The sequence below is a fragment of the Monodelphis domestica genome, chromosome 2 (genome assembly GCF_027887165.1).
Source record: "Monodelphis domestica isolate mMonDom1 chromosome 2, mMonDom1.pri, whole genome shotgun sequence".
Classification (NCBI taxonomy): domain Eukaryota; kingdom Metazoa; phylum Chordata; class Mammalia; order Didelphimorphia; family Didelphidae; genus Monodelphis; species Monodelphis domestica.
The window spans coordinates 169,804,149-169,830,285 of NC_077228.1; the positions used below are offsets into that span (position 1 = coordinate 169,804,149).

The 26,137-nt window shown below is 45.1% G+C and overlaps 1 protein-coding gene across 2 annotated transcripts in view; it reads left to right on the top strand.

The window, feature by feature from the left end:
- The window catches only part of IQGAP3 (IQ motif containing GTPase activating protein 3), a 55,517-nt gene that overhangs the window by 3,585 nt on the left and 25,795 nt on the right, over nt 1-26,137 (top strand). For both annotated transcript variants that reach the window (XM_056816241.1, XM_056816242.1), the window contains exons 3-18: nt 4,015-4,171; nt 4,675-4,752; nt 5,935-6,011; nt 6,838-6,905; nt 7,918-8,031; nt 8,690-8,868; nt 9,885-9,972; nt 11,575-11,738; nt 12,027-12,114; nt 15,763-15,926; nt 16,732-16,889; nt 17,627-17,748; nt 17,890-18,053; nt 21,978-22,068; nt 23,582-23,749; nt 23,829-23,968. In XM_056816241.1, the coding sequence (XP_056672219.1) occupies nt 4,015-4,171; nt 4,675-4,752; nt 5,935-6,011; nt 6,838-6,905; nt 7,918-8,031; nt 8,690-8,868; nt 9,885-9,972; nt 11,575-11,738; nt 12,027-12,114; nt 15,763-15,926; nt 16,732-16,889; nt 17,627-17,748; nt 17,890-18,053; nt 21,978-22,068; nt 23,582-23,749; nt 23,829-23,968 (2,020 nt within the window). The remainder of the gene's footprint in view (nt 1-4,014; nt 4,172-4,674; nt 4,753-5,934; nt 6,012-6,837; nt 6,906-7,917; nt 8,032-8,689; nt 8,869-9,884; nt 9,973-11,574; nt 11,739-12,026; nt 12,115-15,762; nt 15,927-16,731; nt 16,890-17,626; nt 17,749-17,889; nt 18,054-21,977; nt 22,069-23,581; nt 23,750-23,828; nt 23,969-26,137) is intronic.

Sequence of the window (26,137 nt, forward strand, 5' to 3'; positions counted from 1 at the left end):
ATCATTAGCCCAATTTCTACAATTGGGGAAACTGAGGCAAACAGAAGTTAAGAGACTTGCCTAGGGTTGCATAGGTAGGAGGCATCTGAGGCTGGTCTTCCTAACTCCAGGCCTGGTATATTATCCACTGGGCTCCCGACCATGCAAGTCTTCAAGCAAAGACTAAACAACCACCTGTTGGAGGTATAGAAAAGGGAATTCTTGTTCAAGGATGAGTTGAGCCAGATGCCCTTTGAGGTCTGTTCTCCAAGAATCCAAGGTTCTGTGATTCCATGAATGCCCCTTTCTCCTAATTCTTTATTTGAAATAGAATTAGGGATGGGTCACTAGAAGGCTGAGCAGGTAAAGTGCTGGGCCTGGAGTCAGTTTCCTTATCTGTCAAATGGACTGAAAAAGGAAGTGGCGAACCACCCCAATATCTTAGCCAAGAAAACCCCAAATGGGGTCACACTGAAACAATAACAAGGGTCAGGTACTAGAACTGTAGGATTTCATCAATAAAGGGAATTACCAGATAAGGAAACTCCTACCAGTGGAGGCTGAGGCTTTGTCTGTCCTTTTTAAAATTAATTAATTTAGAATAGTTTTTCATGCTTACGTGATCTTTGTCCATGGATCCAGGAAAAAATTAATGTCTTCACATTCACGTGGAATTTTAGGTTTTATAAAAATACTTCCCCATTTGTCATTTCAGTTGACCTACAGTAACTGTGAGAAAAGAAAGGCTTGTTCTCTCTTTCTCTTCATGATTATATGTGGCTTATTGTGGTCATCCACCGCATTCCTCTGAGGACAGGTTTTCCTCAGATGCAAGGGACATTTAGACTGAGAATGTCATTACCATTTTTGTAACCTCAGAAATGGAGGCTCTGGGGATGATTTCCTCAAACTCACACTACTCTTGAGTAATGGGAGCGGGGCTAGACTGCCCAAGTCTCCTGAGTTTTAGAATCGTCTCTTCCTGCCACACCATCCTGCCTTCCTGATTCCATGCCCTCACGTTTACGTCTCATTCTTATCATTGTCAAATCATGGCTAAATGCTTTGGATTGTAGAGATTGTGTAGGCAGATACAGACAGTAAGGGACACAGGGAGAGATTAGTAAAAAGTCTTAGTTAAGTTTGGGGAAAGTCTTAGTTAAGGTGTGTTTGATGTTCAAAATAGGGAGAAATCAGTGGAATCTCTTTTCCTCTCTAGGGTTTATTTGGAAAGATTTTCTGGAAGAGAAAATAATCAAACTGGAAGGGAAGGAGGTTGGAGTAGGGGGTCTTCTCTACATGAATTAAAGTGGACATTTTAATAGTATAAGCACATGGTAGATAGAGCCAGTTAAGTGGCACAGTGGAGAGAGGAAAGCCTGGAGTCAAGATAGATCTGAGTTCATATCCAGCCTTAGTCACCTAATCTCTGTCTCTTCCTCCTCCTCACCTCTATAAAATAGAGGTGATAATAATAGCAGCTACCTCTTTGGGTTGTTGTGAGGGAAAATGAGATAATATTTATAGATTTCTCTGAAAATCTTAAGGAGCTATATTAATAAATGCTAGTTAGTAATAGTAGTATTAGCAGCAGCAGCAAAAACATTAAGTTTGAAATCTGCCTTCTCTTTTACTCCTCCACCCCCCCACCCCCCAACACCATATTTCTTATCTCCTCCTAGTTTCCTATTGGGAAGATACATTTCTATACCTATCTGAATGTGTGTGTGTGTGTGTGTATTCCCTCTCTGAACCAATTACAATGAGAGTAAAGTTCAAGCACTATCTGCCCCCCGCCCCCCATTTCACTATAAATATTCTTGTGCACTTTCTTTTTGTGAGAAAATTTGCCCTATTCCACCTCTCCCTTCTTTCACTGCATATCTCTTTCTCCTTTATTTTTTTTAGATCATCCCAACATAATTGACTCATTCATGCTTTCTGTCTATATATATTCCTTCTAACTGCTCTAATAATGATAAAGTTATTAAGAGTTACATGTATCATTTTTCCACATAGGAATGTCAACAGTTTAATTTTGTTGAGTCTCTTATGGTTACTCTTTCATATTGATCTTTTTATGCTTCTCTTGAGTCTTATGTTTGAATGTTAACTTTTATATTCAACTCTGGTCTTTTCATTGGGAATTCTTGAAAGTCCTTTAATGAAATATTCATTTTTTCCCTAAAAGATTATTTCAGAATTTTGTTAGGTAGATTATTCTTGGTTGTAATCCTAGCTCCTTTACCTTTGATATTTTTCAAGCCCCCTGCTCATGTGGAAGCTGTTAAATCTTATGTAATCCAGACTGTGGATCCATGATATTTTTTTTAACCATTATTTTCTGTTTTAGACTTGATTCTAAGGCAGAACAGTGGTAAGGGCTAGGGAATTGGGGTTAAGTGACTTGTATTACATCTTGTTAAATTGTTTCTTTCTGGCTGTTTACAATATTTTCTCCTTGACTTGTGATATCTGGAATTTGGCTATAATATATGCCTTAGAGTTTTCATTTTGAGATCTCTTAGGAGGTTTTTGGTTAATTTTTCCAATTTCTATTTTACCTTCAGAATCTAAGATATAAGGACAGTTTTCTAAGATAATTTCTTGAAATATATTTAGGCACTTTTTTTTTTTTGATCCTGGCTTTCGGGTAGTCCAATAATTCTTAAATGCTTTCTCCATGATTTCTATTCTAGATCAGTTGTTTTTCTGATGAGATTGTTTTCATTTTCATCTATTGTCCCCCCCCCCCCATTCTTTTGAATTTGTTTTATTATTTCTTGATGTCTCATGGAGACATTAGCTTCTACTTGCCCAGTTCTAATTTTAAGGAACCATTTATTTCAGTGAACTTTTAAATCTCATTTTCCATTTGGCTAGTTCTGCTTTTTATAGAGTTCTTTTCTTCACTGATTTTTTGTGTCTCTTTTACCTTTAGGTTAATTCTACTTTTTAAGATGTTAATTTTTTTTTCATTTTTTTGTACCTACCATTAATTTTCTTTTCATAATTTTCTTGTGCCACTCATTTCTTTTCATAATTTTTCCTCTACCAGTCATCTCTTTCTTTAACTCTTCTGGGAATTCTTTCTAGCCTTGGATCCAATTAGCATTTTTCTTTGAGACTTTGCCTGTAGCTATTCTCACACTGCTGTCTTCTTCTGAGTTTATGTCTTAATCTCCCCAGATAATGCATATGGTCTTCATTATGGTGAAGTTATTATTTTTTTGCTATTTACACATTTTTCCATTTTCCTATTTCTCGACTTTGAACTTTATGTTAAAGTTGAGCTCTACTCATCTGTGAGTGGGAAGGCATTGTCCCAAACTTTAGGCTTTTTTATGCTGCTGTTTTCAGAGCTAGTTCTGGGAGATCTGCAAGATTTTTGGTGGTTCCATGGTGCCTGAAAAGGTGTGGTCATTGCTCCTTGGCCTTTGTTCTAGTTTTTACCTAGGAAAGACTCACGCTCCTCTTGGCCCAATTGTGACCTGGGCCCCTGCTGTCTCGAGACCACTAATGCTCCTCTCTATTCAGAACTGCATATGGGCAATAGAGTTGCCAAATAGCAGCAAGTCTTACACCTACTGTCAGCAAAAGGTCTCCTATAATCTCTTTTTCACCAGGTGTCCAAACCCCTTTACCATCTCTGGGCTGAGAACTCCCCAAACTATAGCTATCTCTGAGGCATCCGGTGGTGCTGCTGTGGTGTGGACTTTGGGCCAACTCCCACCCCAGTGTCCAGGGTGTTTCATTGTTCTAGATGATTTCTCCCAGCTCCAAATCTATAATTCTACATTTTCAGGTGTATGGAGGCAATTTGAGAGATGATAAGCTGAGAACAGATAGGGGAGCAGAGAATAAAGTGGGGAAGAGAGACTGTTCGGTTCTGATCTAGAGTCCAGAGGACCCAGGGTTCAGGGTGCAAGACTCAGACACCTTGAAATGAATTCAGTGTAGCTGTAGCCTGCCTCTGCCCTAGGAGCCTAGCCAGAGGAGCCATAATCTACCTAACTCCTTTGACTTTGCCCATAGTTGGATGGAGGCCTGCCTGAAGGAAGAGCTGCCTTCTCCGGTGGAGATGGAGGAAAGCCTTCGAAATGGGGTCCTTTTGGCCAAATTAGGACACTTTTTTGCCCCTGATGTGGTTCCCTTCAGAAAGATCTATGACTTGGAGCAGATGCGGTATAAGGTGAGGGGGTACCTGAAGACCTAACTTCTTCCCTTTTCCCCTCCTTTTCACCCTTGAAAGGGGCTCATTATGGATCATCTTCCTCCTGTGACCATAAGCGGGTCTCCTAAAGATTGAATGTCTGGTTCTCTTGAGTATAAGGGACACATATAGTAGACTTTAAGAAATTAAGTAGCCCCGGCCACTAGATCATTGTATAAACGGTTCTCCTTATCCAAGAGAACCAGGTGCTGCTCTCCACGTGCCCCTGTGACTCCCTTCCCATCCTGGTTCTAGATACCCCTTCCTTTTGGAAACTTCTTGGACCATTTCCCTGCCCTTTCCCCACCCAGCCCTGGGGCCTCCATCTCCATCCTTATTCTCTTCCCTTGTCTGGCTGGGGGTCTGTCTGTGTCCTGGGCCAATGTTCTGTCTCCCAGGCACCCTGAATCCTCCCTCTGGGGCTCTGCCCATAGGGGGCTCCCGGGAATATATGGGGACTGACTTTCTTTTCATCTATTTAGGCAAATGGTCTACACTTTCGTCACACCGATAACATCAACTTCTGGCTGACTGCCGTGTCCCACATTGGACTACCGAAGGTAACCTTGGACCCATCTATTTGGAGCATTAGAACAGGGACTTGTCACGCTTTCCTCCTGCCCCTCTCTGTCTCCATCAGTTCCATTGATTTATGGCTCCCATGTTCCTTAATGACTGGCTAAAGCCTTTGGATTGACATAACTTAACGTCACACAGGCCGTGCACTCCATTTCTAGTTGTACAAGGAAGAGAATTGCCTCCCTAGGCTTTTCTTCTGAGTCCTGAGGAGTCGTTAGGATGTGTGTAATAGGAGAGATGCTCTGTGTGTATAGTGTATATAAAACACTTGGCAAACCTTAAAACCTCATCCAAATATCGCCCCTTGTCTGGCACATCGTAAGTGCTTAATAAGTGCTTTATCTACCCAAATATCTATATTTTCAGAAAAAAGACAGTACATATTCTGGCACTAAAGGAACTCCTTTCAAAAATTGGCACAAATAATAGCAGAATATTTGACTATTAGCTGCCTGTATTGATGTACATTTCCCCCTATTTTTCTCCTGCTTTGGGGGGATGTGGGAACCAAGAAATCAGAGCATAAAAGCTTATTGTGTAAATATGCCGCTGCTTTCATATGTTTGTCCCTTAATGATGCATGAATTTTTATCAATGTTGACTTTCCCCATCTCAATGGGAATAGGGGCAATTGGGTTATGGATGAACCTGGATCATTGAGGCAAGATGTAAATACTGTGATTGAATCCCTATAAAAGACTGGAAGGTGAGAAAACTTCCTCTAACAATGGAGATTATGTAAATAATCTGCAAACTAGTCTTTGTTTTTTTAAATCCTTACCTTCTGAATCAATACTAAAACAGAAGAGCAGCAAGGGCTTAAGTGACTTATCCAAGGTCACACAGCTAAGAAGTATCTGAAACCAGATTTGAACCCAGATCTCCCTGAGTTCAGGTCCAGCAGCTGTCCCCACAACCTATAGACTTGAAGGTTTCCTAGATCAATGAGAGGTTAAGTGATTTGCCCAAGTCCAATAGCCAGGATGTGTCCAAGACAGGACTTGAACCAAGCTTGGCTCCGAAGCCAACTTCCTATCCACTCTGCCATACTGCCTCTCTGAATGCCACCCACATTTAGAAAGGTCAAAAAATGGTGCCCTGAGTTTCTTTTCTCCTCAACTGGGTACATTTACTGGGCACTAATAGGCTGGCTCCTTCTACAGACCTTTCTTCCTGAGACAACAGACATCTATGACAAGAAAAACATGCCACGCGTGATCTATTGCATCCATGCCCTGAGGTGAGCAAACTTAGAATATCCCATCCAGCTGGCACTGTACTAGGCGGGATGAAGGAAGGACCAGACGGAAAACTGTCAGAAATTTGAGAGCCTAGATCTGTATCTCTGTGTATGTCTATAGTGCCATAACTGTGGGTGGAGGCTGAGTTGGAAATGTCCCTGGGTTGTGATTGGAGAGTGGGGCTTCCACAGGATGGGGACTAGAGCTTTGGATAAATGGTGGATAGATTTTTTTACCCCTAAACCTTACTTTCCATCTTAGTAACAACTCTTAAGACAGAAGGACAAGGGCTAGGCAGATAGAGGTAAGTGACTTATCCAGGGTCACACAGGAAGTATCAGAGGTCAGATGTGAACCCAGGACCTTCCATGTCTGGGTCTGAGTCTATCCACTGAGCTACCTAGCTGCCCTTGGATAGATTTTTAATGACCTTTATCCTAGATGGATATCAGGAATCTTTTACAGAGAGAGAGATTCCTTGAATTTCTTGATTTAATTTCTTTGAAAACATCTCAAGCCTTCTTAGTATCAGTTCCAAGGCAAAAACAAAACAAAACAGTAAAGGCTAGTCATTTGGGGTTAAATGATGTACCTGGTGTCATAGTGAGGAAGTATCCAAAGGCAGATTTGAACTCACAATCTCCCATTTCCAGGCCTGGCTCTCTATCCATTGAGCCACTTACCTGCCTCTCAGTAGTTATCTTTCAAAAAACTTTGCTATTGGTTGGTTATAAAGAACGATAGGAGCCTAAGGTCACTTAGTTCTTTAAGATGGTCAAAGGAAGACGTTTCCTTCACAATTTTATCTCCTGGATTTTTTTTCAGTCTCTTCCTCTTCCGACTGGGATTGGCACCTCAGATCCATGACCTGTATGGCAAAGTAAAATTTACAGGTGGGTTCACTTCCTCTTCTATCTAGCAATTCAACTCAGTTAGTAGTTATTCAATTCCTACTATGTGCAAGGCACTGGCAATGCAGAGATAAACAACCCCTGCCCTCAGTGACCTTGTTGTATTAGGGAGGCTAGATCTACTGGAATTTAGTATGCACAGATTAGCAAATATAAGACAATTTGAGACAGGAGAAAGAATAAATACCAAGTGCTAGAATTAACAAAGATCCTACCTGACCTAAACCTTGAAAGAATTTAGAGATTTTAGGAGACAGATATGAAGATAGGAATACATTCCAGGGCTGGGGAACAGCTTGTATAGAGATGGATGTCCAGTTTGTGGTAAATACCAGGCCAATTTGGCTGTAATGGAGGGTACGTGGAAGGGAGCATTAGGAAGTCTGTCTAGCAAATTAATGGCAGGCCAGAAAGCTCGTGTCTTATCCTAGAAGCAAGAAGGGGATATTGAGGATATTTGAGCAGAGCTGCCACATAGTCATGACTGTTTCTGGAATCTTGTTTTGGAAGGAGGATTGGAGAGAGGAGAGATTAGAAGCCAGAAAGCTAATTAGGAAGCTATTACAACAGTCTAGGTGAGCTGGGTTAGGTGGTCATGTGAATAGAGATGGGGGATAAAGTGGAGAGAAGTTGTAGAGTTAGAAGCAAAGCTTGAGAGAAGAGCATGCTTAATGATGTCAAAAGCTACTAAGGAGCCAAGAAGGAGATGGATGGGAAAAAAGCCATCCTGTAGCAGATAAAGGATGGCTGTCATGAAATGCTGGGGAGGGTAATCTCCATTGAAGAGTAGCTTTAGGAGCCAGATTTTGAGAGATTGAGAAGTAAGTAGGAGGTGAAAAAATGGAAGCAAAGACTAGGGTCCTGCCTTTCCAGGAATTTGGTTATGAAGGGAAGAATTGTAAATGGGGTAGTTAGCAAGGTCCCCTCCCTAGGGTACAAGGGGCTGGTGCTTTGAGATTGCAGTGCCCTGAATTTACCTGTGATTTTTTTGCAGAGGAGGAGCTCAACAACATGACTTCAGAGCTGGCTAAGTACGGGCTGCAGCTGCCAGCATTCAGCAAGATTGGGGGCATCCTGGCTAGTGAGCTTTCTGTGGATGAGGCTTCTGGTAGGTAGCAAGCTGACCTTTGCACAATGAATGCTGGGAGTGGTGCTTTGAATGAATGGGAATGCCAGCTTGGTGGGTAGGGAATACATTCCTAAAAAGGAGGTTTTCCTCATCTCTCTCTCTCTCTCTCTCTCTCTCTCTCTCTCTCTCTCTCTCTCTCTCTCTCTCTGTCTCTCTGTCTCTCTCTGTCTCTCTCTGTCTCTGTCTCTCTCTCTGTCTCTCTCTCTCTCTTTCTCTCTCTCTCTTTCTCTCTCTCTCTTTCTCTCTCCCTCTCTCTCTCTCTCTCTGTCTCTCTCTCTCTCTCTGTCTCTCTCTGTCTCTCTCTCTCTGTCTCTCTCTCTGTCTCTCTCTCTCTCTCTCTGTCTCTCTCTGTCTCTCTCTCTCTCTCTCTCTCTCTGTCTCTCTCTCTCTCTGTCTCTCTCTCTGTCTCTGTCTCTCTCTCTCTCTCTCACACACACACACACACACACACACACACACACACACACACACACACGATGTCTTGAGGGAATCATGATGTCCATGTGGAATGAGAATCGTCAGAATCAGCCAGGGTGGCCTTCTACCTGACGTGTGCTTCTTGTCCCTCGACCTTGTTTTCATGCCTCGTTCCCCTTCCCACCCTCAACACCCTTATTCTTCACTTCTGGCTTTTTAGTCCATGCTGCCGTCCTTGCCATCAATGAAGCGGTGGAGAGGGGGGTAGTGGAAGACACTCTGGCTGCACTGAAGAACCCCAACGCCATGTTGGGGAACCTCCGGGAGCCCTTGGCTGCTGTCTACCAGGAGCTGCTAGCCCAAGTAAAGATGGAAAAAGTGGCTAACTCCAGGAACTGGGTGAGGAGAAGTCCTGAGGCTCAGGTTCCCATGTGCTGGGTTGGAGGGGGGTGGGCGGGCGGGTGGAAGATCTGAAATACCATGCCAGAAAAGTTAAGAAATATCCGTTTGTCTGGGTGGTCCAGAGAGATAGGAAAGAGGTCGGGGCAGAGCAATGAGAAGGTCTTGAAGGTACCATGGCATCAGTGGACTGACTGCAGGATTTGGCATCAGGAAGACCTGTGTTCAGATCCGACCTCGGAAACTTACTAGTCATGTGACTGACTATAGACAAAATATTGAACTTTTGTGAGTCTCAGTTTCCCTTTATGTAAAAAAATTAGGATAATACCACCAGTTGTATCTCCTTCCCAGAGTTGTTGTAAGGCCCAAATGAAATTCTGTGTCAATTATCCTAATAAAAATTTGTTTAGAGCTTAGCATGGCACTTAGCTCACAGTAGGCACTGAGAAATTGTTGAATTGAACTGAACTAGAAGGGAAGGGATTAAGCATTTATATAGTGCTTACTATGTGCCAAGAGCTCTAAAAATATTATTTAATCCTCACAATAAACCCTGGAAGCTAGTTGCTGTTATTATCCGCATATAACAGTTGAGGAAACTGAGATAGACAGAAGTTAAGTGACTTGCCTAAGGTCACATAGCTAGTAATTATCTAAGGTCAAATTTGAACTCAGGTCTTCCCGATTCCAAGCCCATTGTGCTACCACATTGCCTCAGAAGAAGGGATCTAAGAGGAGGATGAGAATTAGTGTTCTGGACTCTAAAAGGTCAGGGTTCACTGGAAGAGGGTACCTGGGTTCAATCTCCATGCAGAGCAGAGACCCCGAGATGTTGCTAGACAAGAGTGGACCTAGAGATGTGCTGGTGGCAAAGGAAAGGAAATTTAGGTTTGCTTTTGGACTAGGCTAAATTCCTGGAGTTTGGGGAGTTGAGGAGCCAGAAGACTTGTCTGAAATCTGATGGAATGGGGGAAGAAGAAGAGTAATGGGAGGCCTTATGATTCCTTTCTTAGTACCTCCAGGACAATGGAGACAACCATGACATCTATGACCGATACCTGACTCAGGCAGAGATACAGGGCAATATCAATCAAGTCAATGGTAAGAGAGGGCGAAAGAATTTGGATTCTGATCATAGAGGTGTTGGATCAGATGATGTCTAAATGTTTCTCCCATTCTAAATCTACAAATCCAGCCTCCTTTCCACTCATGCTGTTGATGCCTTCATTGTAACACATGGAACTTGACTTATTATAAAAACAAATCCCTACGAGCCAAGGAGAATGAGGTTTTCCGATGTTTACGATATGTGTATTTATATAAAGGGTCCCTTGTACCCTAGGCAATTGCCTACTTTGTATATCTCAGCATATGGCTGTCCCAGCCTCCCCTACTCCTGAAATTTAATGGAAGATGCCGCCTAGAATTCCTTGGTAGCATCCTTTGGCAGCTGGATGGCTCAATGGATAGAACTCTGGATGTGCCCTTAGGAAGGCCTGAGTTCAAATCTGGCCGTAGATTTCTTAGGGATGTGACCCTTGGTAAGTCATTTAACCTCTTATTGCCTGACAAAAGAATCTGCTGGAGAAGAGAATGGCAAACCACTCCAAGAAAACCTCATGGATAGCTATGGTCTATGAGGTCACGGAAGAGTGGAACATGACTGAACAACAACAAGCATCCTTTAGTCCAGTGGTATCAAACTCAAATAGAAACGGGGGTCACTGATCCATATGGAAGGACCGCTTTAATCCAACTATTGACTTAGTTTTAAAATGTGATGTTATCTATATACGATGGTATTTTCATTCATTAGTTCCCAATGACATTTTAATCTGGTTTGGGTGGTTTCTGTGTTTGACACCTCTTCTTTTTTTTTTAAACTCTTACCTTTTATCTTAGAATTAATATTATGTATTGGTTACAAGACAAAAGCGTGGTAAAGGCTAGGCAGTGGGGGTTAAGTGACTTGCCCAGGGTCACAAGCTAGAAAGTGGCCACATTTGAACCCAGAACCTCCCATCTCTAGGCCTGGCTCTCAATCCACTGAGCTACTCCCAACGCCTTTTCTTTAATCCATTCTCTCCCTCTCTCGCCTCTCTAATCTAGAACAAATGAGAATGAAGGCTTCATAATCTTTTTTCAGTGGCAAATGGAAACTGCCATTAAAAGGCTAACCCCTGTCCTTACTGAGTTGCCATTTAAGACAAATACTGAGGACCAAAATAAAAGGAAACCTGATTTAGCCTTAAAGTCCTCAGCAGATCAGTGCCAGATGATGGGAGTGGAGTTACAGGGGAGAAGAGCTAGGCTGGTTTCAATCTAGGCGGGCTTCCTGAAATAGGAATATATGAGCTAGAGTTGGAGAAGAGATGTTGAGAAAGAGAAAAGTGTTTGGGAGGAAACAACTGATCAAAAGTCTTCCTCTCGGTGGGGAAGAAGCATAGATTTGCCTGATTGAAGCAGAGCCTGAGCTCAAGAGGTACTGACATACATTCACTGAGATGGAGAGGCAGGGACTGATGGAAAGAAGGCCCCCAAATGGATAAAACAGTCTGAAACCTCTGCAGGTTCTGGAGAAAGAGGAGTAGTCAGAATGCTGCCGGTTTCAAATGATTCTGGTTACTGACAGTGGGTTTGAGGGCATCCTAGGGCCCCTTGTCCCTCTTAAATTGCCCAAACCTAACACTGAGTTTCTTTTAGTTCATGGAGCTCTGGAGACCATTGACGAGTCTCTGGAAAAACAGAACTCGGAGGCCTTGCTCGAAGCCCTCTCTGACCCAGCTTTGGGCCTCCGTGGAGTACGGAGGGATTTTGGTGACTGGTACCTGGAGCAGCTGAGTTTAGACAGAGAACAGAAAGCTCTGGTAAGGCTGAGGACCAGGGGAGAGGGGAGGGGAGGGCTGCCAGGAGCCCCGTCTTACAAGATCCCTTCTCTGCTTTCTGCCTTTCCCACCCCAAAGCTAGGCTAGACCACTCCTATTCCATTCAACAAACATGTATTAAGCACCTTCTGTATACAAAACACTAGGCTAAGTTTTGAGGATGCCATGTTAAAAAATGACAGCCACTGGCAGTTGCTTACAGTCTGAGGGTGGGTATCACATGTTTGCAAATAACTGTCATATCTCCCGGGAATCTTTTCTCTCTTAAAGGAGCTGGGCCTGGCAGAGCTCCTGGAGAAGGAGGAGATCCAGGCGGGTGTAGCTGCAGCCAATGCTAAAGGCGATCAAGAACTTGCTAGTAAGTTTCCCCATAATGGAGGACTAGACTGGTGGTCAGTTCTCTGAAGGTCATCGCCTCCCCCGCACCCCCAAGCCCCTTTAGACTGGTCACCCTTATAGAACGGCTATGGAGGACTAGACTGGTGGTCAGTTCTCTGAAGGTCATCGCCTCCCCCGCACCCCCAAGCCCCTTTAGACTGGTCACCCGTATAGAACGGCTGCCCTCACCTACATGGAACGTACCTCATTCCTGAACTGCTCGGTGTTGCTTAGAAGGCTAGTTCAGAAAGTGTGTTGGAGGCCTTGGGGACCGTGCCATTTGCTTGTTACTGAAACAGGTTTGGGTGTATACGGTGTGCCCAGCCCCGAGGGATGGATTACTTTCTCCTGGGAATGACATCTTCTTTCCCAGGAGTTGCCGCTGGTCTTAGCTTCTGCTAAGCGACCAAGTAAAGTGCACTGTCCAGTCCAAACATAAGCGGCTGTTTGCCTTCTCAGAAATCGCGAATATGCTGGAGAAGGGCCATTGTGATCGATTATTGGTGGGGCACCCCTTTCACCCATGTAGTTTCCCACCACTCAGTAAGGTATTTCTTTGACTGTCATATAAAGATATATTGTTATAATTAGGCATAAATTATGACATATAATATGTATTCATTTAAGTACTTGTTCATTAACCTCTTTCTAAGAAAAAGACGATTCTTTTATTTTCTTGTTTTGTTTTTAACCCTCACCTTCTGTCTTAGAATCAATACTGTGTAGTGGTTCCAAGGCAGAAGAGTGGTAAGGGCTAGGCAATGGGGGTGAAGTGACTTGTCCAGGGTCACCCAGCTGGGAAGTGTCTGAGGCCAGATTTGAACCTAGGACCTCCCGTCTCTAGGTCTGACTCTCCATCCACTGAGCCACCCAGCTGCCTCCAGATTCATTTCTTTATAGGAAATGAATAAACATTGAGACAGGATCTGAAGCAATATCAAAAACAAATCAAATCAAATCATATGCTTAGAAACAGTTTGATACCTTCCAGACTCTAAAACTGTATTTCCTAACAAACTATACTGTGGGAACAGCAAAATTTCTGCATTTTCATGGATTTTTTTCCCTTCTAAAGTCTTAGTTTATTGGCTTTCAGTGGTCCAAGGCATAGGGACTCGGGGCAAGAGAAAGAAGGAGAGAGAAGTCAGGTTTATAAGTTTTGGGAAGTGAGAATATTTGATGGTAAAAAGTCATGTGTACTGGTAAAAAGCTTTGTAGTAGACCAACAGATAAAAAATGATGTTTTAAATTCTACTGGGTAGGGACAGCTAGGTAGTACCGTGGCTAGAGCACCAGGCCTGAAGTCAGAAAGATCTGGGTTCAGATGTGGCCTCAGACACTTCTTAGCTTTGTGTCCTGGGCAAGTCACTTAACCCCCATTGCTTAACCCTTACTACTCTTCTGCCTTATAACTGATACTTAGTATTAATTCCAAGACAGAAGGTAAAGGTGTTTTTTGTTTTGTTTTTTTAAGCAAATCAAATTAAATCCATTCTTCTGGCTAACACATTCCGCTTGACTCATTCTAGCTGTAATTATTCTCAAGAATCTTTTATTTGACTCAATCTTCTTTGGTCCCAGATATCTGTTCATCTGTCAAATCTTGTCTCAGTCTGCACATCTGTCCAATCCGTCCCTGTCTCTACTCACCCACACAGCCACCACCCTAGTTCAGGGCCTCCTCATCACCTCCTCTCCACATTATTGTAATAACCTAATTGGTTTCTCACCCTCAGTTTTCTCCCTCTCTAATCCATACCCCCACAGCTTCCAGAGGGGTCTTTTTCAGTGTAGGCCTGACCCTATCACTCCCCTCCAAGGTTTCTTGAACTCCGTTGCTTAGTATCAGTTCTAGGACAGAAGGATGTCAGGGCTAGGCAATCCGGGTTAAGGGTTCATTTTCTTTACCATGTTTTCTCTCTACCCCCAAAAAGGTAGAGAGGACTTATTATACACACCCAACCCCCAAGAAGACAAAATCAGCCCAGAGTGACGAGAGGGTCCTTGGCATGCAGACAGGCACATTGATTTCATGCAGGTAGACCTTGCACTAAACGATGGGAGGAGGCAGATGGGGACAAGAGGGAGGCCTTTTTCAGCTGTGGAATGAAGAGTCCTGGATCTGAGCGGAGAGAGTCCTTCCAAGGGAAGGAGTCTGGCCTCTGAGACAGACATGGCCAAAGGACTTGGCCCTCTCTCGGCGTCAGCCCGTGCATCGACTTCTTCCTCTGTTTGGCTCTCACGACAGTGAGGAAGTTGTCACTTTATGGTGCTAAGAATAAGAGCTCGGACCTTTTTTAACTGAGCAGCAAGGCTTTCTGAGTTCAGAGACCTGCCCCGCTCAATTCCAAATGATCCGACCTCCCTCCACCTCCTCCCAACACTCCATGGTACCTGGCTGCCCATGGGCGCCTTCCTGCCCTTCTCCCTCATCTGCAAACGCATCTTCCTAGTTTGTTCTACAAGTCAGTGAGGAGTCGAGTGATTACTTTACGGTCTATCTCCTTCTGCCCTCTTTTCTGTCTCTGTAGAAAATAAGGTTCTGCTGTGATTTAAAAAAAAAACACTGGGGGCAGCTGGGTAGCTCAGTGGATTGAGAACCAGGCCTAGAGACGGGAGGTCCTATGTTCAAATCTGGCCTCAGCCACTTCCTAGCTGTGTGACCCTGGGCAAGTCACTTGACCCCCATGGCCTAGCCCTTACCACTCTTCTGCCTTGGAATCAATACACAGTATTGACTCCAAGACGGAAGGTAAGGGTTTAAAAAAAAAAGAAAAACAATTCCAATAACTGATGTTTCTATGATTTACAAAGCACTGTCAGCATCACAGCCCCCACGAGGTAGGTAGTATGTGTTGTTGTCCCCATTTGACGGATGAAGAAACTGCGCTTAGAGGACTGAGCTAAAGAGACTTGCTCACATAAGTCACATAGCAAGTGAGTGCTAGAGCTGAAATGTGAACGGAGATCTTTTGGTTTCAAGTCTAGTTCTAGTGCTCTTTGTGTCAAGCCACAATGCTACTGTGTTTTCTTAAAACATAGCCACAGCCAGTGCATGTGTTTTGTTTATTTTTTTAAACACTCACTTTCATTCTTAGAATCGATACTAAGTATCAGTTCCAAGGCAGAAGAGTGGTAAGGGCTAGGCCATGGGGTTAAGTGACTTGCCCAGGGTCACCCAGCCAAGACATATCTGGGGTCAGATTGGAACCCAGGACCTCCCATCTCTAGGCCTGGCTCTCTATCCAATGAGCCAACCACCTGTCCCAGTGCATATGTTTTTTTAATTTTTACTATTTTCTGCTTGAGTTGCTTCATGTAATCCATTCCCTGTTTCTTTGTAGTCATCATACCTGTCATTTTTAAATATCATAATCATGCCATTTGCAATGATATATCATAATTTATTCATCAATTCTCCAGTGGAAAAATATACAGATTGTTTCCAGCTTCCCACCATTACAAATAAAGCAGCTGTGTTTGTTTTGGTCCTGAAAGTTCCCTTTCCCTCCTTGACAGCATCCGCAAGGTTTGGTCCTAGAAGTGGCCTTGTTGGGTCCCTTGACAGGCACACGGTAGGGATGGAGGCAGGCACTTTGCTGAATGGATTTTTCTCCATCCCTCCCAGTGCTCCAGGCCGTGGGCCGGATCAATAGGGCCATCCGGAGAGGGCTGGCTGCCGACACAGTGAAGGAGCTCATGTGCCCTGAAGCCCAGCTGCCTGAAGTGTACCCCTTCGCTGCGTCCATGTACCAGCAGGAACTGACGTTGATTCAGCGGCAACAGCAAGGAGTGAGTCACAGGAGAGGGGACCTGGAGAGATTGTGGCTGTTCTCGGGGTGCTTCCCTCCTTCCCCATTGGTCTTCTGCCCATCATTAGGACAGAAATCTCCTGATCTAACGCCAGCATCCTGCCCTGGGCCGTAGGGTGACATGGGAAGGAAAGAAAAGGGTCAGCTCCAGGCCTGGAGGGGGTTCCCACACTGCCAGAGCACAGACCCAGGAATGAGATGGGCCGGGGTTCTGGAGGCCCAGGGTGGGGGCTGGTAAAAGGCTGGGGGTACGGTGGGGGGGGGCACAGAGGCAGAGGAGTCTCTGAAACCTCTCTGAAGAAGGGAAAGCAGGGGAGAGACTAGCATTCGTGGATCCTGGTGGATAAGGTGGTTGATCCAGGGCATTCTCACGGAAGGCATAAGGGTAGGGGAAAGGATGGGAGCAGCTTGGGCCAGCGTGGGGGATACTGAACTGAGAAAGCCAGTGTGCAGCATAGATTTGCAGGGGAGTGTGGAGGTCGTACAGTAGTAATCACTGTCACATATATAACACGAAAGTTTTCAAAGCACTTTACCTGTGTTAACTTTTTTTTTTCATGTATTAACTTTTGATGCCCTCAAGAACCCTGGGAAGTAAGGGCTAGTATCCTTATTTTATAGATGAGGAAACGGAGTGGTTAAGTGACTTGCTCAGGGCCGCATAGCTAGTAATCCCTGGAGCAGAATTTGAACTCAGGTCCTCCTGACCCCTGTCAGTCTAGAGGAGGGGAAGGTACCTCTAAGCCTCCAGATGTGTCCATGGGACTTCCATGCCTCTCTCTTAGGAACTGGCTCAAGAGGAACTCTTTGTGGCTTTGGAGATGCTCTCTGCCGTTGCTCTGATTAATCGGTACCTGGAGGCAGGGGATGCTGGGGGCTTCTGGAGCAGTCTGTCGAGCCCAGCTTTGGGTCTGGCTGACGTGGATAGAGAGAATGCCCAACGGTAAGCACGGCAGAGAACCGTAAAAGCCTCGGGGCCCGGAGAGGAACAGGCGGCTGAAATGAAAACAGTTGATTTCCGGGGCACTTTTAAGGGTTACAGAGTGTGTAATTGGGAATAATCAGATCCCAGCTCTTCTTCACAAGCCCAGGAGCATCTTCCAGGCTCCTCCAGGGGCAGCAGGTGATTTCATGCCGGAACAGCGATGTCTAGGCTCCAAGCCTAATGAAGGGGCTCCTTTCCAGTCAGGCAGCAGACTTCTCCCGGGACAGGGGCTCCTTCTGGACCTTGCTCCCGGTGCCGGGAGCCGCACACCTGCCAAAGTCCGGAGGAGCCCCTGGTTGCACAAAGCTCAGGGAAGTGGAGAGCACAGGCAGAGGATCCACCCCTCAATAAGCGTCAGGTGCTTATTGTAGGTGCTAAGCAAAGTGCTCCGTGCTGGCTACAAGCGAATTTGAGGGGAGGATAGCGGGAAAGACACGGCATATGCATCTAGAAGTCAATGCCAGCCTTATCCGAGAGACTTTCTGGAGAAAGTGATAAAGAGCACAAGGGATTCTGGGCCCAGGACTGGGGGGGGGGGGCGGGCACGGGGTGTATTTCAAAGGCACAGAGATGGGAGACGCAAGTCTGGCTGGACTGGTGAGTGGAAAGGGGAGGTAAAATCCTCCATCTCTCTCGATGCATAAGCGCTAGGAGATCCCACCTCCCAACTTAGCTCATCCTTCCTTGATCCCCAGTTATTTCGATGCTCTGGGAAGGCTGCGGCAGGAGCAGAGTGTGGCTGGGGCCTTCCTGAGCTGGAATGACTTGCAGGCCACCGTGAGCCAAGTCAATGGTCAGGTCCAGGAGGAGTCAGAGCGTGAGTCATGGGATGGATGGGGGGGGGGGGGTCAGACTTAACCCCAAGTGCTGGTCTCTTCAGCTTTTGTTTGCTGTGAGTTCTGTTCCCAGAATGCAGCCTTGAGCTCCCCTTCCTCAGTGACTCTCCCTGTTCCACCAGAGATCCTGGCGGTCAGTCTCATCAATGAGGCCCTGAACCAGGCAAACCCAGAGAAGACCTTGACTGCCCTGCTGTTGCCCTCTGCTGGCCTGGATTGTGTCACCCTACCCGTTGGCCCCAGGTACCACCATATCCTGACGGCAGCCAAGAAAAGGAAGGCCCAGGTAGGCTTAAGAAGTATCAGAGTATGGGGGCAGCTGGGTGACTCAGTGGATGGAGAGCCAGCCCTAGAGATGGGAGGTCCTGGGTTCAAATCTGGCCTCAGATAACTATGTGACCCTGGGCAAGTCACTTACCCCCCATTGGCTAGCCCTTAGCACTCTTCTGTCTCAAAGCCAAGACATAGTATTGATTCTAAGATGGATGGCAAGGGTTTAAAAAAAAGAATTATCTGGGTCACATGATAAAAAATGCTCACTACTGAGGGGGGGGATAGAGTGAGAGAGAACTGAATGCAGACTGAAGCATACTTTTTTTTTTACTTTATTTTTCTTGGGGGTTTTTTGGTCTGTTTTCTCTTGCAACATGGCTAATATGGAAATATGTTTTACGGGACTTCATATGTATGATTGATATCAAATGACTTGCCTTCTCAAGGAGTGAAGGATAGGGAGAAAAAATTTTTACAACTATCTGGGAAATATTTAGTGAAATAAAGATGTTTTAAATAAAGATAAGTTAAAAAAAAGAATTATCTGGGTCATTTGACACTAAGGACTGAGCACTCACTATAGACCAGGGGTCCCCAGACTATGACCTGTGGGCCCCATGCAGCCCCCTGAGGCCATGTATCCATCCCCCACCACACTTCTGGAAGGGGCACCTCTTTCATTGGTGAGAGGAGCACTGTATGTGGCATCGCTCATGTGTAGTACTACTTCCGGTGACATAATCCTTTGAGAGTAACTGAACAAGAAGGAGGCACCAAGCAAAGGATTATGTGGCTGCACAATGGAAGTTGTCAGTGATCTGGGGGAGGGGTTTCCGCACTGTGTATACAAGGTGTGACAGGCCCATCACAGTCAGTGCTGCAGCCTCCACTATTCCAGACAGCGGTATACAGATGTGTTCATAGTTTTGTTTTGTTTTTTATAGTCCAGTGAACTGACCCCCTGTGTAAAAAGTTTGGGGGCCTTGCAAGACAGTCACTGTTGTAGGCCTCAAGAGAATAAAGAGGGAGGACAGACAGAGCCTGGAAAGCAGCATGGTGTCATGGGTTCAAATCCTAGCTTTGCTACCTTTCTGTATGAATCTGGGTAAATCACTCACCTTCCCATCATGTCTGTTTCCTCATCTGGGAAATGAAGGGCTTGGAATAGACTCTCTAAAGTCTCTCCATCCTGTAATTCCAGAAGCCACTTGGATATCAGAGGAAGGAGTGGAGCCAATGGAAGCAGTCTGGGGGGGGCTTCTCAAAGGAGGAGGAGGCTATTTAAAGAGCAAGGTGGGGAAGGATAAAGGATTGAGCCAAGCAGAAGATGAAAGGAGTTAGGGAGCATTACAGGGGGAGGGAATGGCTTAAAAGGGTTCAGGGGAGGAGCCTGACCCAGCCTGCAGCCTTTATTCTAGAATGTTCTTTCCTGGGAGCTATTTGGGGCTTAGAGGAGATGATTCAGGATAGAAATCTTGAAACTAAACACAAGAGTTAGGACCTGATCCAACAGGCAATAAAGAGCCATTATAGGTTCCTGAGGAGGGAAGATTTTTTTTAACACAAATTTCTTTTTTCTTTTTTATATGAACTTTACTGAAAAAAGATTCCAATGAATATTGAACACTATAATTTAAAAATATTTAAACATTCAAGTAATGATAACTCATACTCCTACAGTACTTTAAGGTGTACAAAAAGCTTTCTTCACCATAATCCTGCAAGGATGTGGTGTTATTATCCCCATTTTACAGCTGAGGAAATTGAGGCTGAAGGAATATTAAGTGATTTGCCTGGGATCACATGTCCAGGAAGTATTTTGAATCTAAGTCTTATAAAGCTAAACTATTTGTACCAAATCCTTCATTCACTCTCCTCAAAAAAATTCACTCTAAAAACAGGAGTTCTTACCCTTTTATTGTTTCATGGACCCTTTTGTTAGTCTGGTAAAGCCTATGGATCCCTTCTTAGAATAAGGTTTGTTTGGGTGGCTAGGTAGCACAATAAATAGAGCAGCAGGCCAGGAATCTGGAGGGTTCAAATCTGGCCTTAGAAACTTCCTAGCTGTGTCCTTAGGCAAGTCACTTAACCCCAATAGCCTAGCCTTTGTTGCTCTTCTGTCTTAGAATTTACTAATAGAATATACTAAGAAGGTATGGGTTTGTTTGTTTTTTAAATATAAGGTTTTTTAAAATTCATAATTGAATTTTTAGTGAAAATAAAAATCTAATTTTTTTCCTATCCCAGTTTACAGACTCCAGGTTAATTAAATCCATGCTCTAAAACTTCTTTTCAATCCTTGATTATATTATGCTTGAATATTAATAAATATAATCCTAATTCTAGAAATGTTTTACTTTATCGAATAAGTGTTTGATTTTGTAGAAATTACAGGATCATAGATTTAGATCTAGAAGGGGCTACAGAGGCCATCTAAGCCCATCCTTTAATTTTACAAATGAGGAAACGGGGGCCCAAGGAAGTTAAATGACTTGGCCAAAATCACACAGATATTAAGGAACAGAAGCAATATTTGAACCCTGTGCGTAGATATACCTACTTCCTTATCTATACAGAATATGAGGTCCCTCTACATATACATAGTGGGCATCCTAAAACGCTGCGTGTCTGTGTAGATCTTTCCTTCTCTGTACCTGATCTAATGATGTGCCATTCCCCAGCTGTTGAGCATTTACTCAGTTTCTGGGTTTCCCCATATTACAAATAAATAGCTATAAATGTCTTAATTTTATTGTTCTTTCCTTCTGTCTTAGAACCAATATTGTGTAGTATTGGTTCTAAGGCAGAAGAGTAGTAAGGGCCAAGCAATGAGGGTTAAGTGACTTGCCCAGGGTCACACAGCTAGGAAGTGGCCTCCCATCTCTAGTCCTGGCTCTCAATCCGATGAGCCACCCAACTTCCCCCTACACATCTTTATAGAGAAGCAATCTTGAAGTAATAGATAGAACGGGAAGAGAATCTTGAGAGCCTGAAAGACCTAATTTGATACCTACCTCTGATCTATCACAATAAAAAAGAAAATAATAGCAATGGCTAGCGTTTTTACTGCGCCTTAAGGTTTGCAGAGTCCTTTACAAAAATTCTCATCCCTGAGAGGTAGGTACTATTATTATCCCCATTTTATAGTAGAGGAGACTCAGGCAGGCAGAGGTGATTTTCCTGGGATCATTCAGCTCTTGTCCTTGATGGGTCCTTGTTGTCTCCCTGGATGGGATGTAAGCTCCTTGAGGGCAGAGATGTTTCATTTTTGTCTCTATCCTCGCTAGCACCTAGCACAGTGCCTGGCACAGAGTAGATGCCTAAATGCTGATTGATTGATTGATTGATTATTGTTTTCCTCACAATCATCTGTGAAGTAAGCAATGCAAGTATCATTGTTCTCATTCTACAGTTGGGAAAACAGAGACTAAGTAAGTGACTGGCCCAAGATCACTTAGTAGATGGCAGGATTGGAATTTGACTATGACCTTCCAGTAGGAATAGGCTTTCTGACTGCTTTCCAGGAAATGTGCTCCATTTACATAGCCCCGGCCAAGGGCATCCATCTCCCCGGCCACCAGCTCACAAAGCCTTTTGTCACTCTTATTTGTTTTCGCCATTTTGGTGAATGTTAATCATTCATAAGGTGTGCTTTGTCTTTGAACCCTTGAAGGGGACCCGGTTCTGCGGGCAGTGGGTAGAGATGAGAGGAGGCAGGGCCCTCGGGAGGTCCAGGCCCCTCGGGGGTCTCCTCCTCCTTAACTGTCTTTCCCCAGGCCTCATTCCAAATAGAATGTTGGTCTTGAGGGACAGCGCGGAGTCTGCTTCTCCCGCCTTTTCTGCACACTTCTTTTTCTCTCCACAGGGGGAAGGTTCTTGTGGTAACGCTGGGAGTCCAGCCTGGCCCCTCACCTCTTTTTCTCTCCCTCCACTCTAGGTAACAAGGGACCCCGGAGCCGCGCTGTGGTTGGAAGAGATCCGCCAGGGAGTGGCCAAAGCTAATCAGGAGACAGAAGCAGCTCTGAAGAGTGAGAAGGACGAGGGCGTTACCTCGTTTATAAGCCCCTTCTTCCCCTCTTTCTTTGCCCACCTCCTGAGAAGAGGCAGGCTGACATAGCCAACTTGTTGGCTAGATTACAGAAGGGACCTTTTGATGCTCACAGGGATGGGAGGATCTTTTTTCATTCTTATTTTTAAAAAAACCTTAATCTTCCATTTTAGAATCAATACTAAGTATTGGTTCCAAGGCAGTAGAGTGATAAGGACTAGTTTATTGAGATTAAGTGACTTGTCCAGGGTCATTCAGCCACGTAGTGTCTGGAGGTCAAATTTGAACTCAGGACTTCTAGTCTCTGATCTTGGCTCTTTATCCACTGAGCCATCTAACTGTCCTGTTCGTATCTGTTCTAAGACTAAAGAGGGACAAGGGCTAGGCAATTGGGGTTAAGTGACTTTCCCAGAGCCACACAGCCAGGAAGTGTTTGAGGACAAATTTGAATCCAGGTCCTACTGACTTCAGACCTGGTGCTCTATCCATTATCTATCCATCCATCTGTCTGTCTGTCTCTGTCTATATACAAGTACTATATAAAGCCATAGAAATAGTTTTTACTTTGGGGGGCATACATGAAGACTGTATTACAGAAGTGGTGTCTGATGATGGGGATTCAGCCCTTAGCACAGTTCCTGGCACATAGTAGGCATTTCATAAACATTTTTTTAAACCCTCACCTTCCGTCTTAGAATCAATACAGGGTATCGGTTCCAAGGCAGAAGAGCAGTAAGGGCTAGGCCATGGGGGTCAAGTGACTTGCCCAGGGTCTCCCAGCTGGGGAGTGTCTGAGGCCTGATTTGAGAATAAATATTTTTTGATTGGCTGATTCACCAGGCAAACCAATAGAGGAAGCGTGTGAGAACATGTGAGACTAATCTGAGCCTAAAGCCCAGGAAGTAAGAACACGAGGCCCATTCGGGGACAGGGAGGTAGTCCAGCTTGGCTGAGGGATAGACTGCATGAAAGGCTGTGAGGGGGCAGCTAAGTGGCTCAGGGGAGAGAAGGGCCGGCCTGGGGTTGAGAGAATCTGGTGCCAGATCTGGCCTCAGACACTTCCTAACTGTCATTTAACCTGTTTCCCTAGCCCTTGCCCGTCTTAGAGTTGCTACTAAGATGCTAGGAGGCGAGATTAGGCCCGCACCAAAACTCTGTTGAAGCGTGTCCTCTGCCTCTCACGCGGGGCCCCTCCACCTTGGCTTCTCTGCCCCACTCAGGGACACCAGGCCCACTTCCCTACCCCCTTCGCCTGCCACCCTCCCAGAGGCTCAGAGTGCCCCTTGGGATGCCTTGTTTCCCGTTATCCATCCACTCCCCTTTCTGCCCTCCTTCCTGGGGGTCCTTGGCGGTGTCTGTGCCGGAGTCCTGCCCCGAGACCCCCGCTCCCATTCCCCGCCCCTCTTCCCCCTCCTGTCCCAGAACAGCATGGTCCTTGGGGAGGCTGCCCGGGAGGCACTGACTGCTCTCCTCCTTACCCCCGCTCACTGCAGTGGCGCTTGGCGTGGCTGCCATCAACCAAGCCATCAAGGAGGGCAAGTCTGCCCAGACCGAACGAGTGCTACACAACCCGGCTGTGGCCCTCTACGGGGTGCTCACAGAGTGTGCCAGCGGCTACCAGAGAGTCCTGCAGGCTTCCATGGCCAGGAAGAAGCAAGCAGGTACGGGGCCTTCCCGCCTTGAGTGCCACTCCTCCTCCTCCCCAGGCTCTTCACATCTCTCTCCATGGCTCCCTTTTAGGAAGCAAGCTCTTCTGGGTCCAGCATCGAATGAAGGATGGAGCTGCCTTCTACTTCCACCTGCAGACTTTCCAGGGGACCTGGGAACGCCCTTCTGATTGTACCCTAAACACTTCGCACCTCTCTCGGGAAGAGATCCAGGTCAGTGGGAGCCGAGGCTCCCCAGGGTCATTTCTGTCCGCTTTCGAGGGTCAGGAATTCACCGAGGCCTCTCTGGCTGCCCCCATGGTCAGACAGCGTGGAGACTGGGGGGGGGGGTCCCCAGGGAGATCCTCAGATCCCGATAGCCTCGCTAGAGAAGATGGAAGAGTATAGACTGGAGGGGCGGCTAGGGAGCACAGTGGATCGAGTGCCAGGCCTGGAGTTGGACCTGGGTTCAAATCAGACACTTCCTAGTTGTGTGACCCTGAGCAAGTCACTTAACCCCAGTTGCCCAGTCCTTGCCGCCCTTCTGCCTTGGAACCAATTCTAAAACAGAAGGTAAAGGCTCTAAAACCATTGAAGGGGGAAGGGGGTGGAGAATTGATCCTACAACAAAAAAGAAGGGTTAAAAAAAAGAGTACATACTGTAATCAGAAGCCCTGGCCTCTTGTCTAATCTGACCCTCACCTCACCTAAGTAAGAAAAGTCTGAAGAGCTCCGGTGAGGAGGAGCCCCCCCCCCCCCTTTTGAGGCAGCCCCTCACCCGTTGGGATAGATCTGACTGCTAATGGCCACTCCCATTCACATGGAGCCTAAACTTGCCTCTGCAGCTTCTCTCCTCTGAGGCTAAGCTGAACAAGCAATTCTCCTTCCATGTGATGGCCTTTCAGACTCTTGAAGGCAGCTCTCTTGTTCTCCCCCTGTCTTCTCTGGCATCCCCATCTCCGTTGGCTGTTCCTCATACACCTTGATCTTAAGGCCCTCCACTATGGCTCTGATGGCTCTCTTCTGAATGCTCTCCAGATGAGCAGTGTCTTTCCTCAGATGGGGTGCCTAATGGTTTTAGCCTCTCTTCCTCCTGCCTCCGCTCCAATCCTCCAAAGCTCCAGGGCATAACTGTCCTGGATTTCTTCGCAGGTGAGGTGGGAGTTATTTTTCATATTCATTATTTCTCATCGCACAGCAATTTTCTGTTGCATTCATACGCCACAGTTTGTGTAGCTGTTTCCCAGTGGTTGGGCACCCACTTTTTTCCCAGTTCTTTTCTTCTCTAAAAAATGCTGCTATAAATATTTTTGTATTTAATTTTGAACTTAGTCACTAATACCCGAGAACTTTTTTCTAATGAACTTCTGTCTAACCTTACCCACTTCCTCCATATTGTACTTGAAAAGTGGAATTTTTTTAAGCAAGTAGAAGACTTTGCATTTGTCTCTATTATGTTTCATCTTCACTGAATACATACTAATTGTAACCACAGTCAGGTAGCTTCTTAGTACTCCAGGAAACTCTTGGCTACAAGTTAAAAATGAGTTGCTTTAGTGGAGAGAGTTTCCAAACTGGAAGTTCTTGCATAGATGAAATCACAAGTCCAGATTAAAAAGACTGAGCCCAAGGTTCCAGTCTATAAAGATCTTTTTGAATCTCACTCTGTCATTTAACATGTTAACGTATACCTATCAATACTATGTCATCTGCAAATTTGATAAGCATCCCCTCTTTGACTTTATCTGAGTTAGTGAGAAATGTGTTCGAATAGCGTATAGATCCAAGCATAGAAGCCTAGGACACTCTGCTAGAGGCCTTCCAAATTTACACTGAAACATCAAAAATTCTTCTCAGGGTCCAGCCACTCAACTACTTTCAAACCTATCTAACCATATCATAGTCTCTAGCCTTTGACTTTTCCATGAAAGCAGCATGAAGATTTTTTTGTCATGCATTATTAAAATCTAGGTAAATTGTAACACTTTCCTGATGGACCACTCTAGTAATCCTATCAAAAAAGGATACGAAAGTATCCTTTTTTTATATATCCTTTTTTTATACAGTGTATAGAGAACCAGGTCTAGAGATGAGAGGTTCTAGGTTCAAATTTGGTCTTAGAGACTTCCTAGTTGTGTGACCCTGGGCAAGTCACTTTATCCCTTTAGATAATTCCCTCCTTTCATCTTCAAAAGAATTACTTATTATTGGATCTTCAGAATTTCACTCTGGAGAATTTTCCATCCCTCTTGAACTGACTTTCTCTATAGAATTTTAGTCTGTGCTCCTGCCTATTCTTTTTTTTTTTTAACCTTTACTTTCTGTCCTAGAATCAATACTAAGTATCAGTTCCAAGACAGAAGAGTGGTAAGGGCTAGGCAATGGGCATCAAGTGACTTGCCC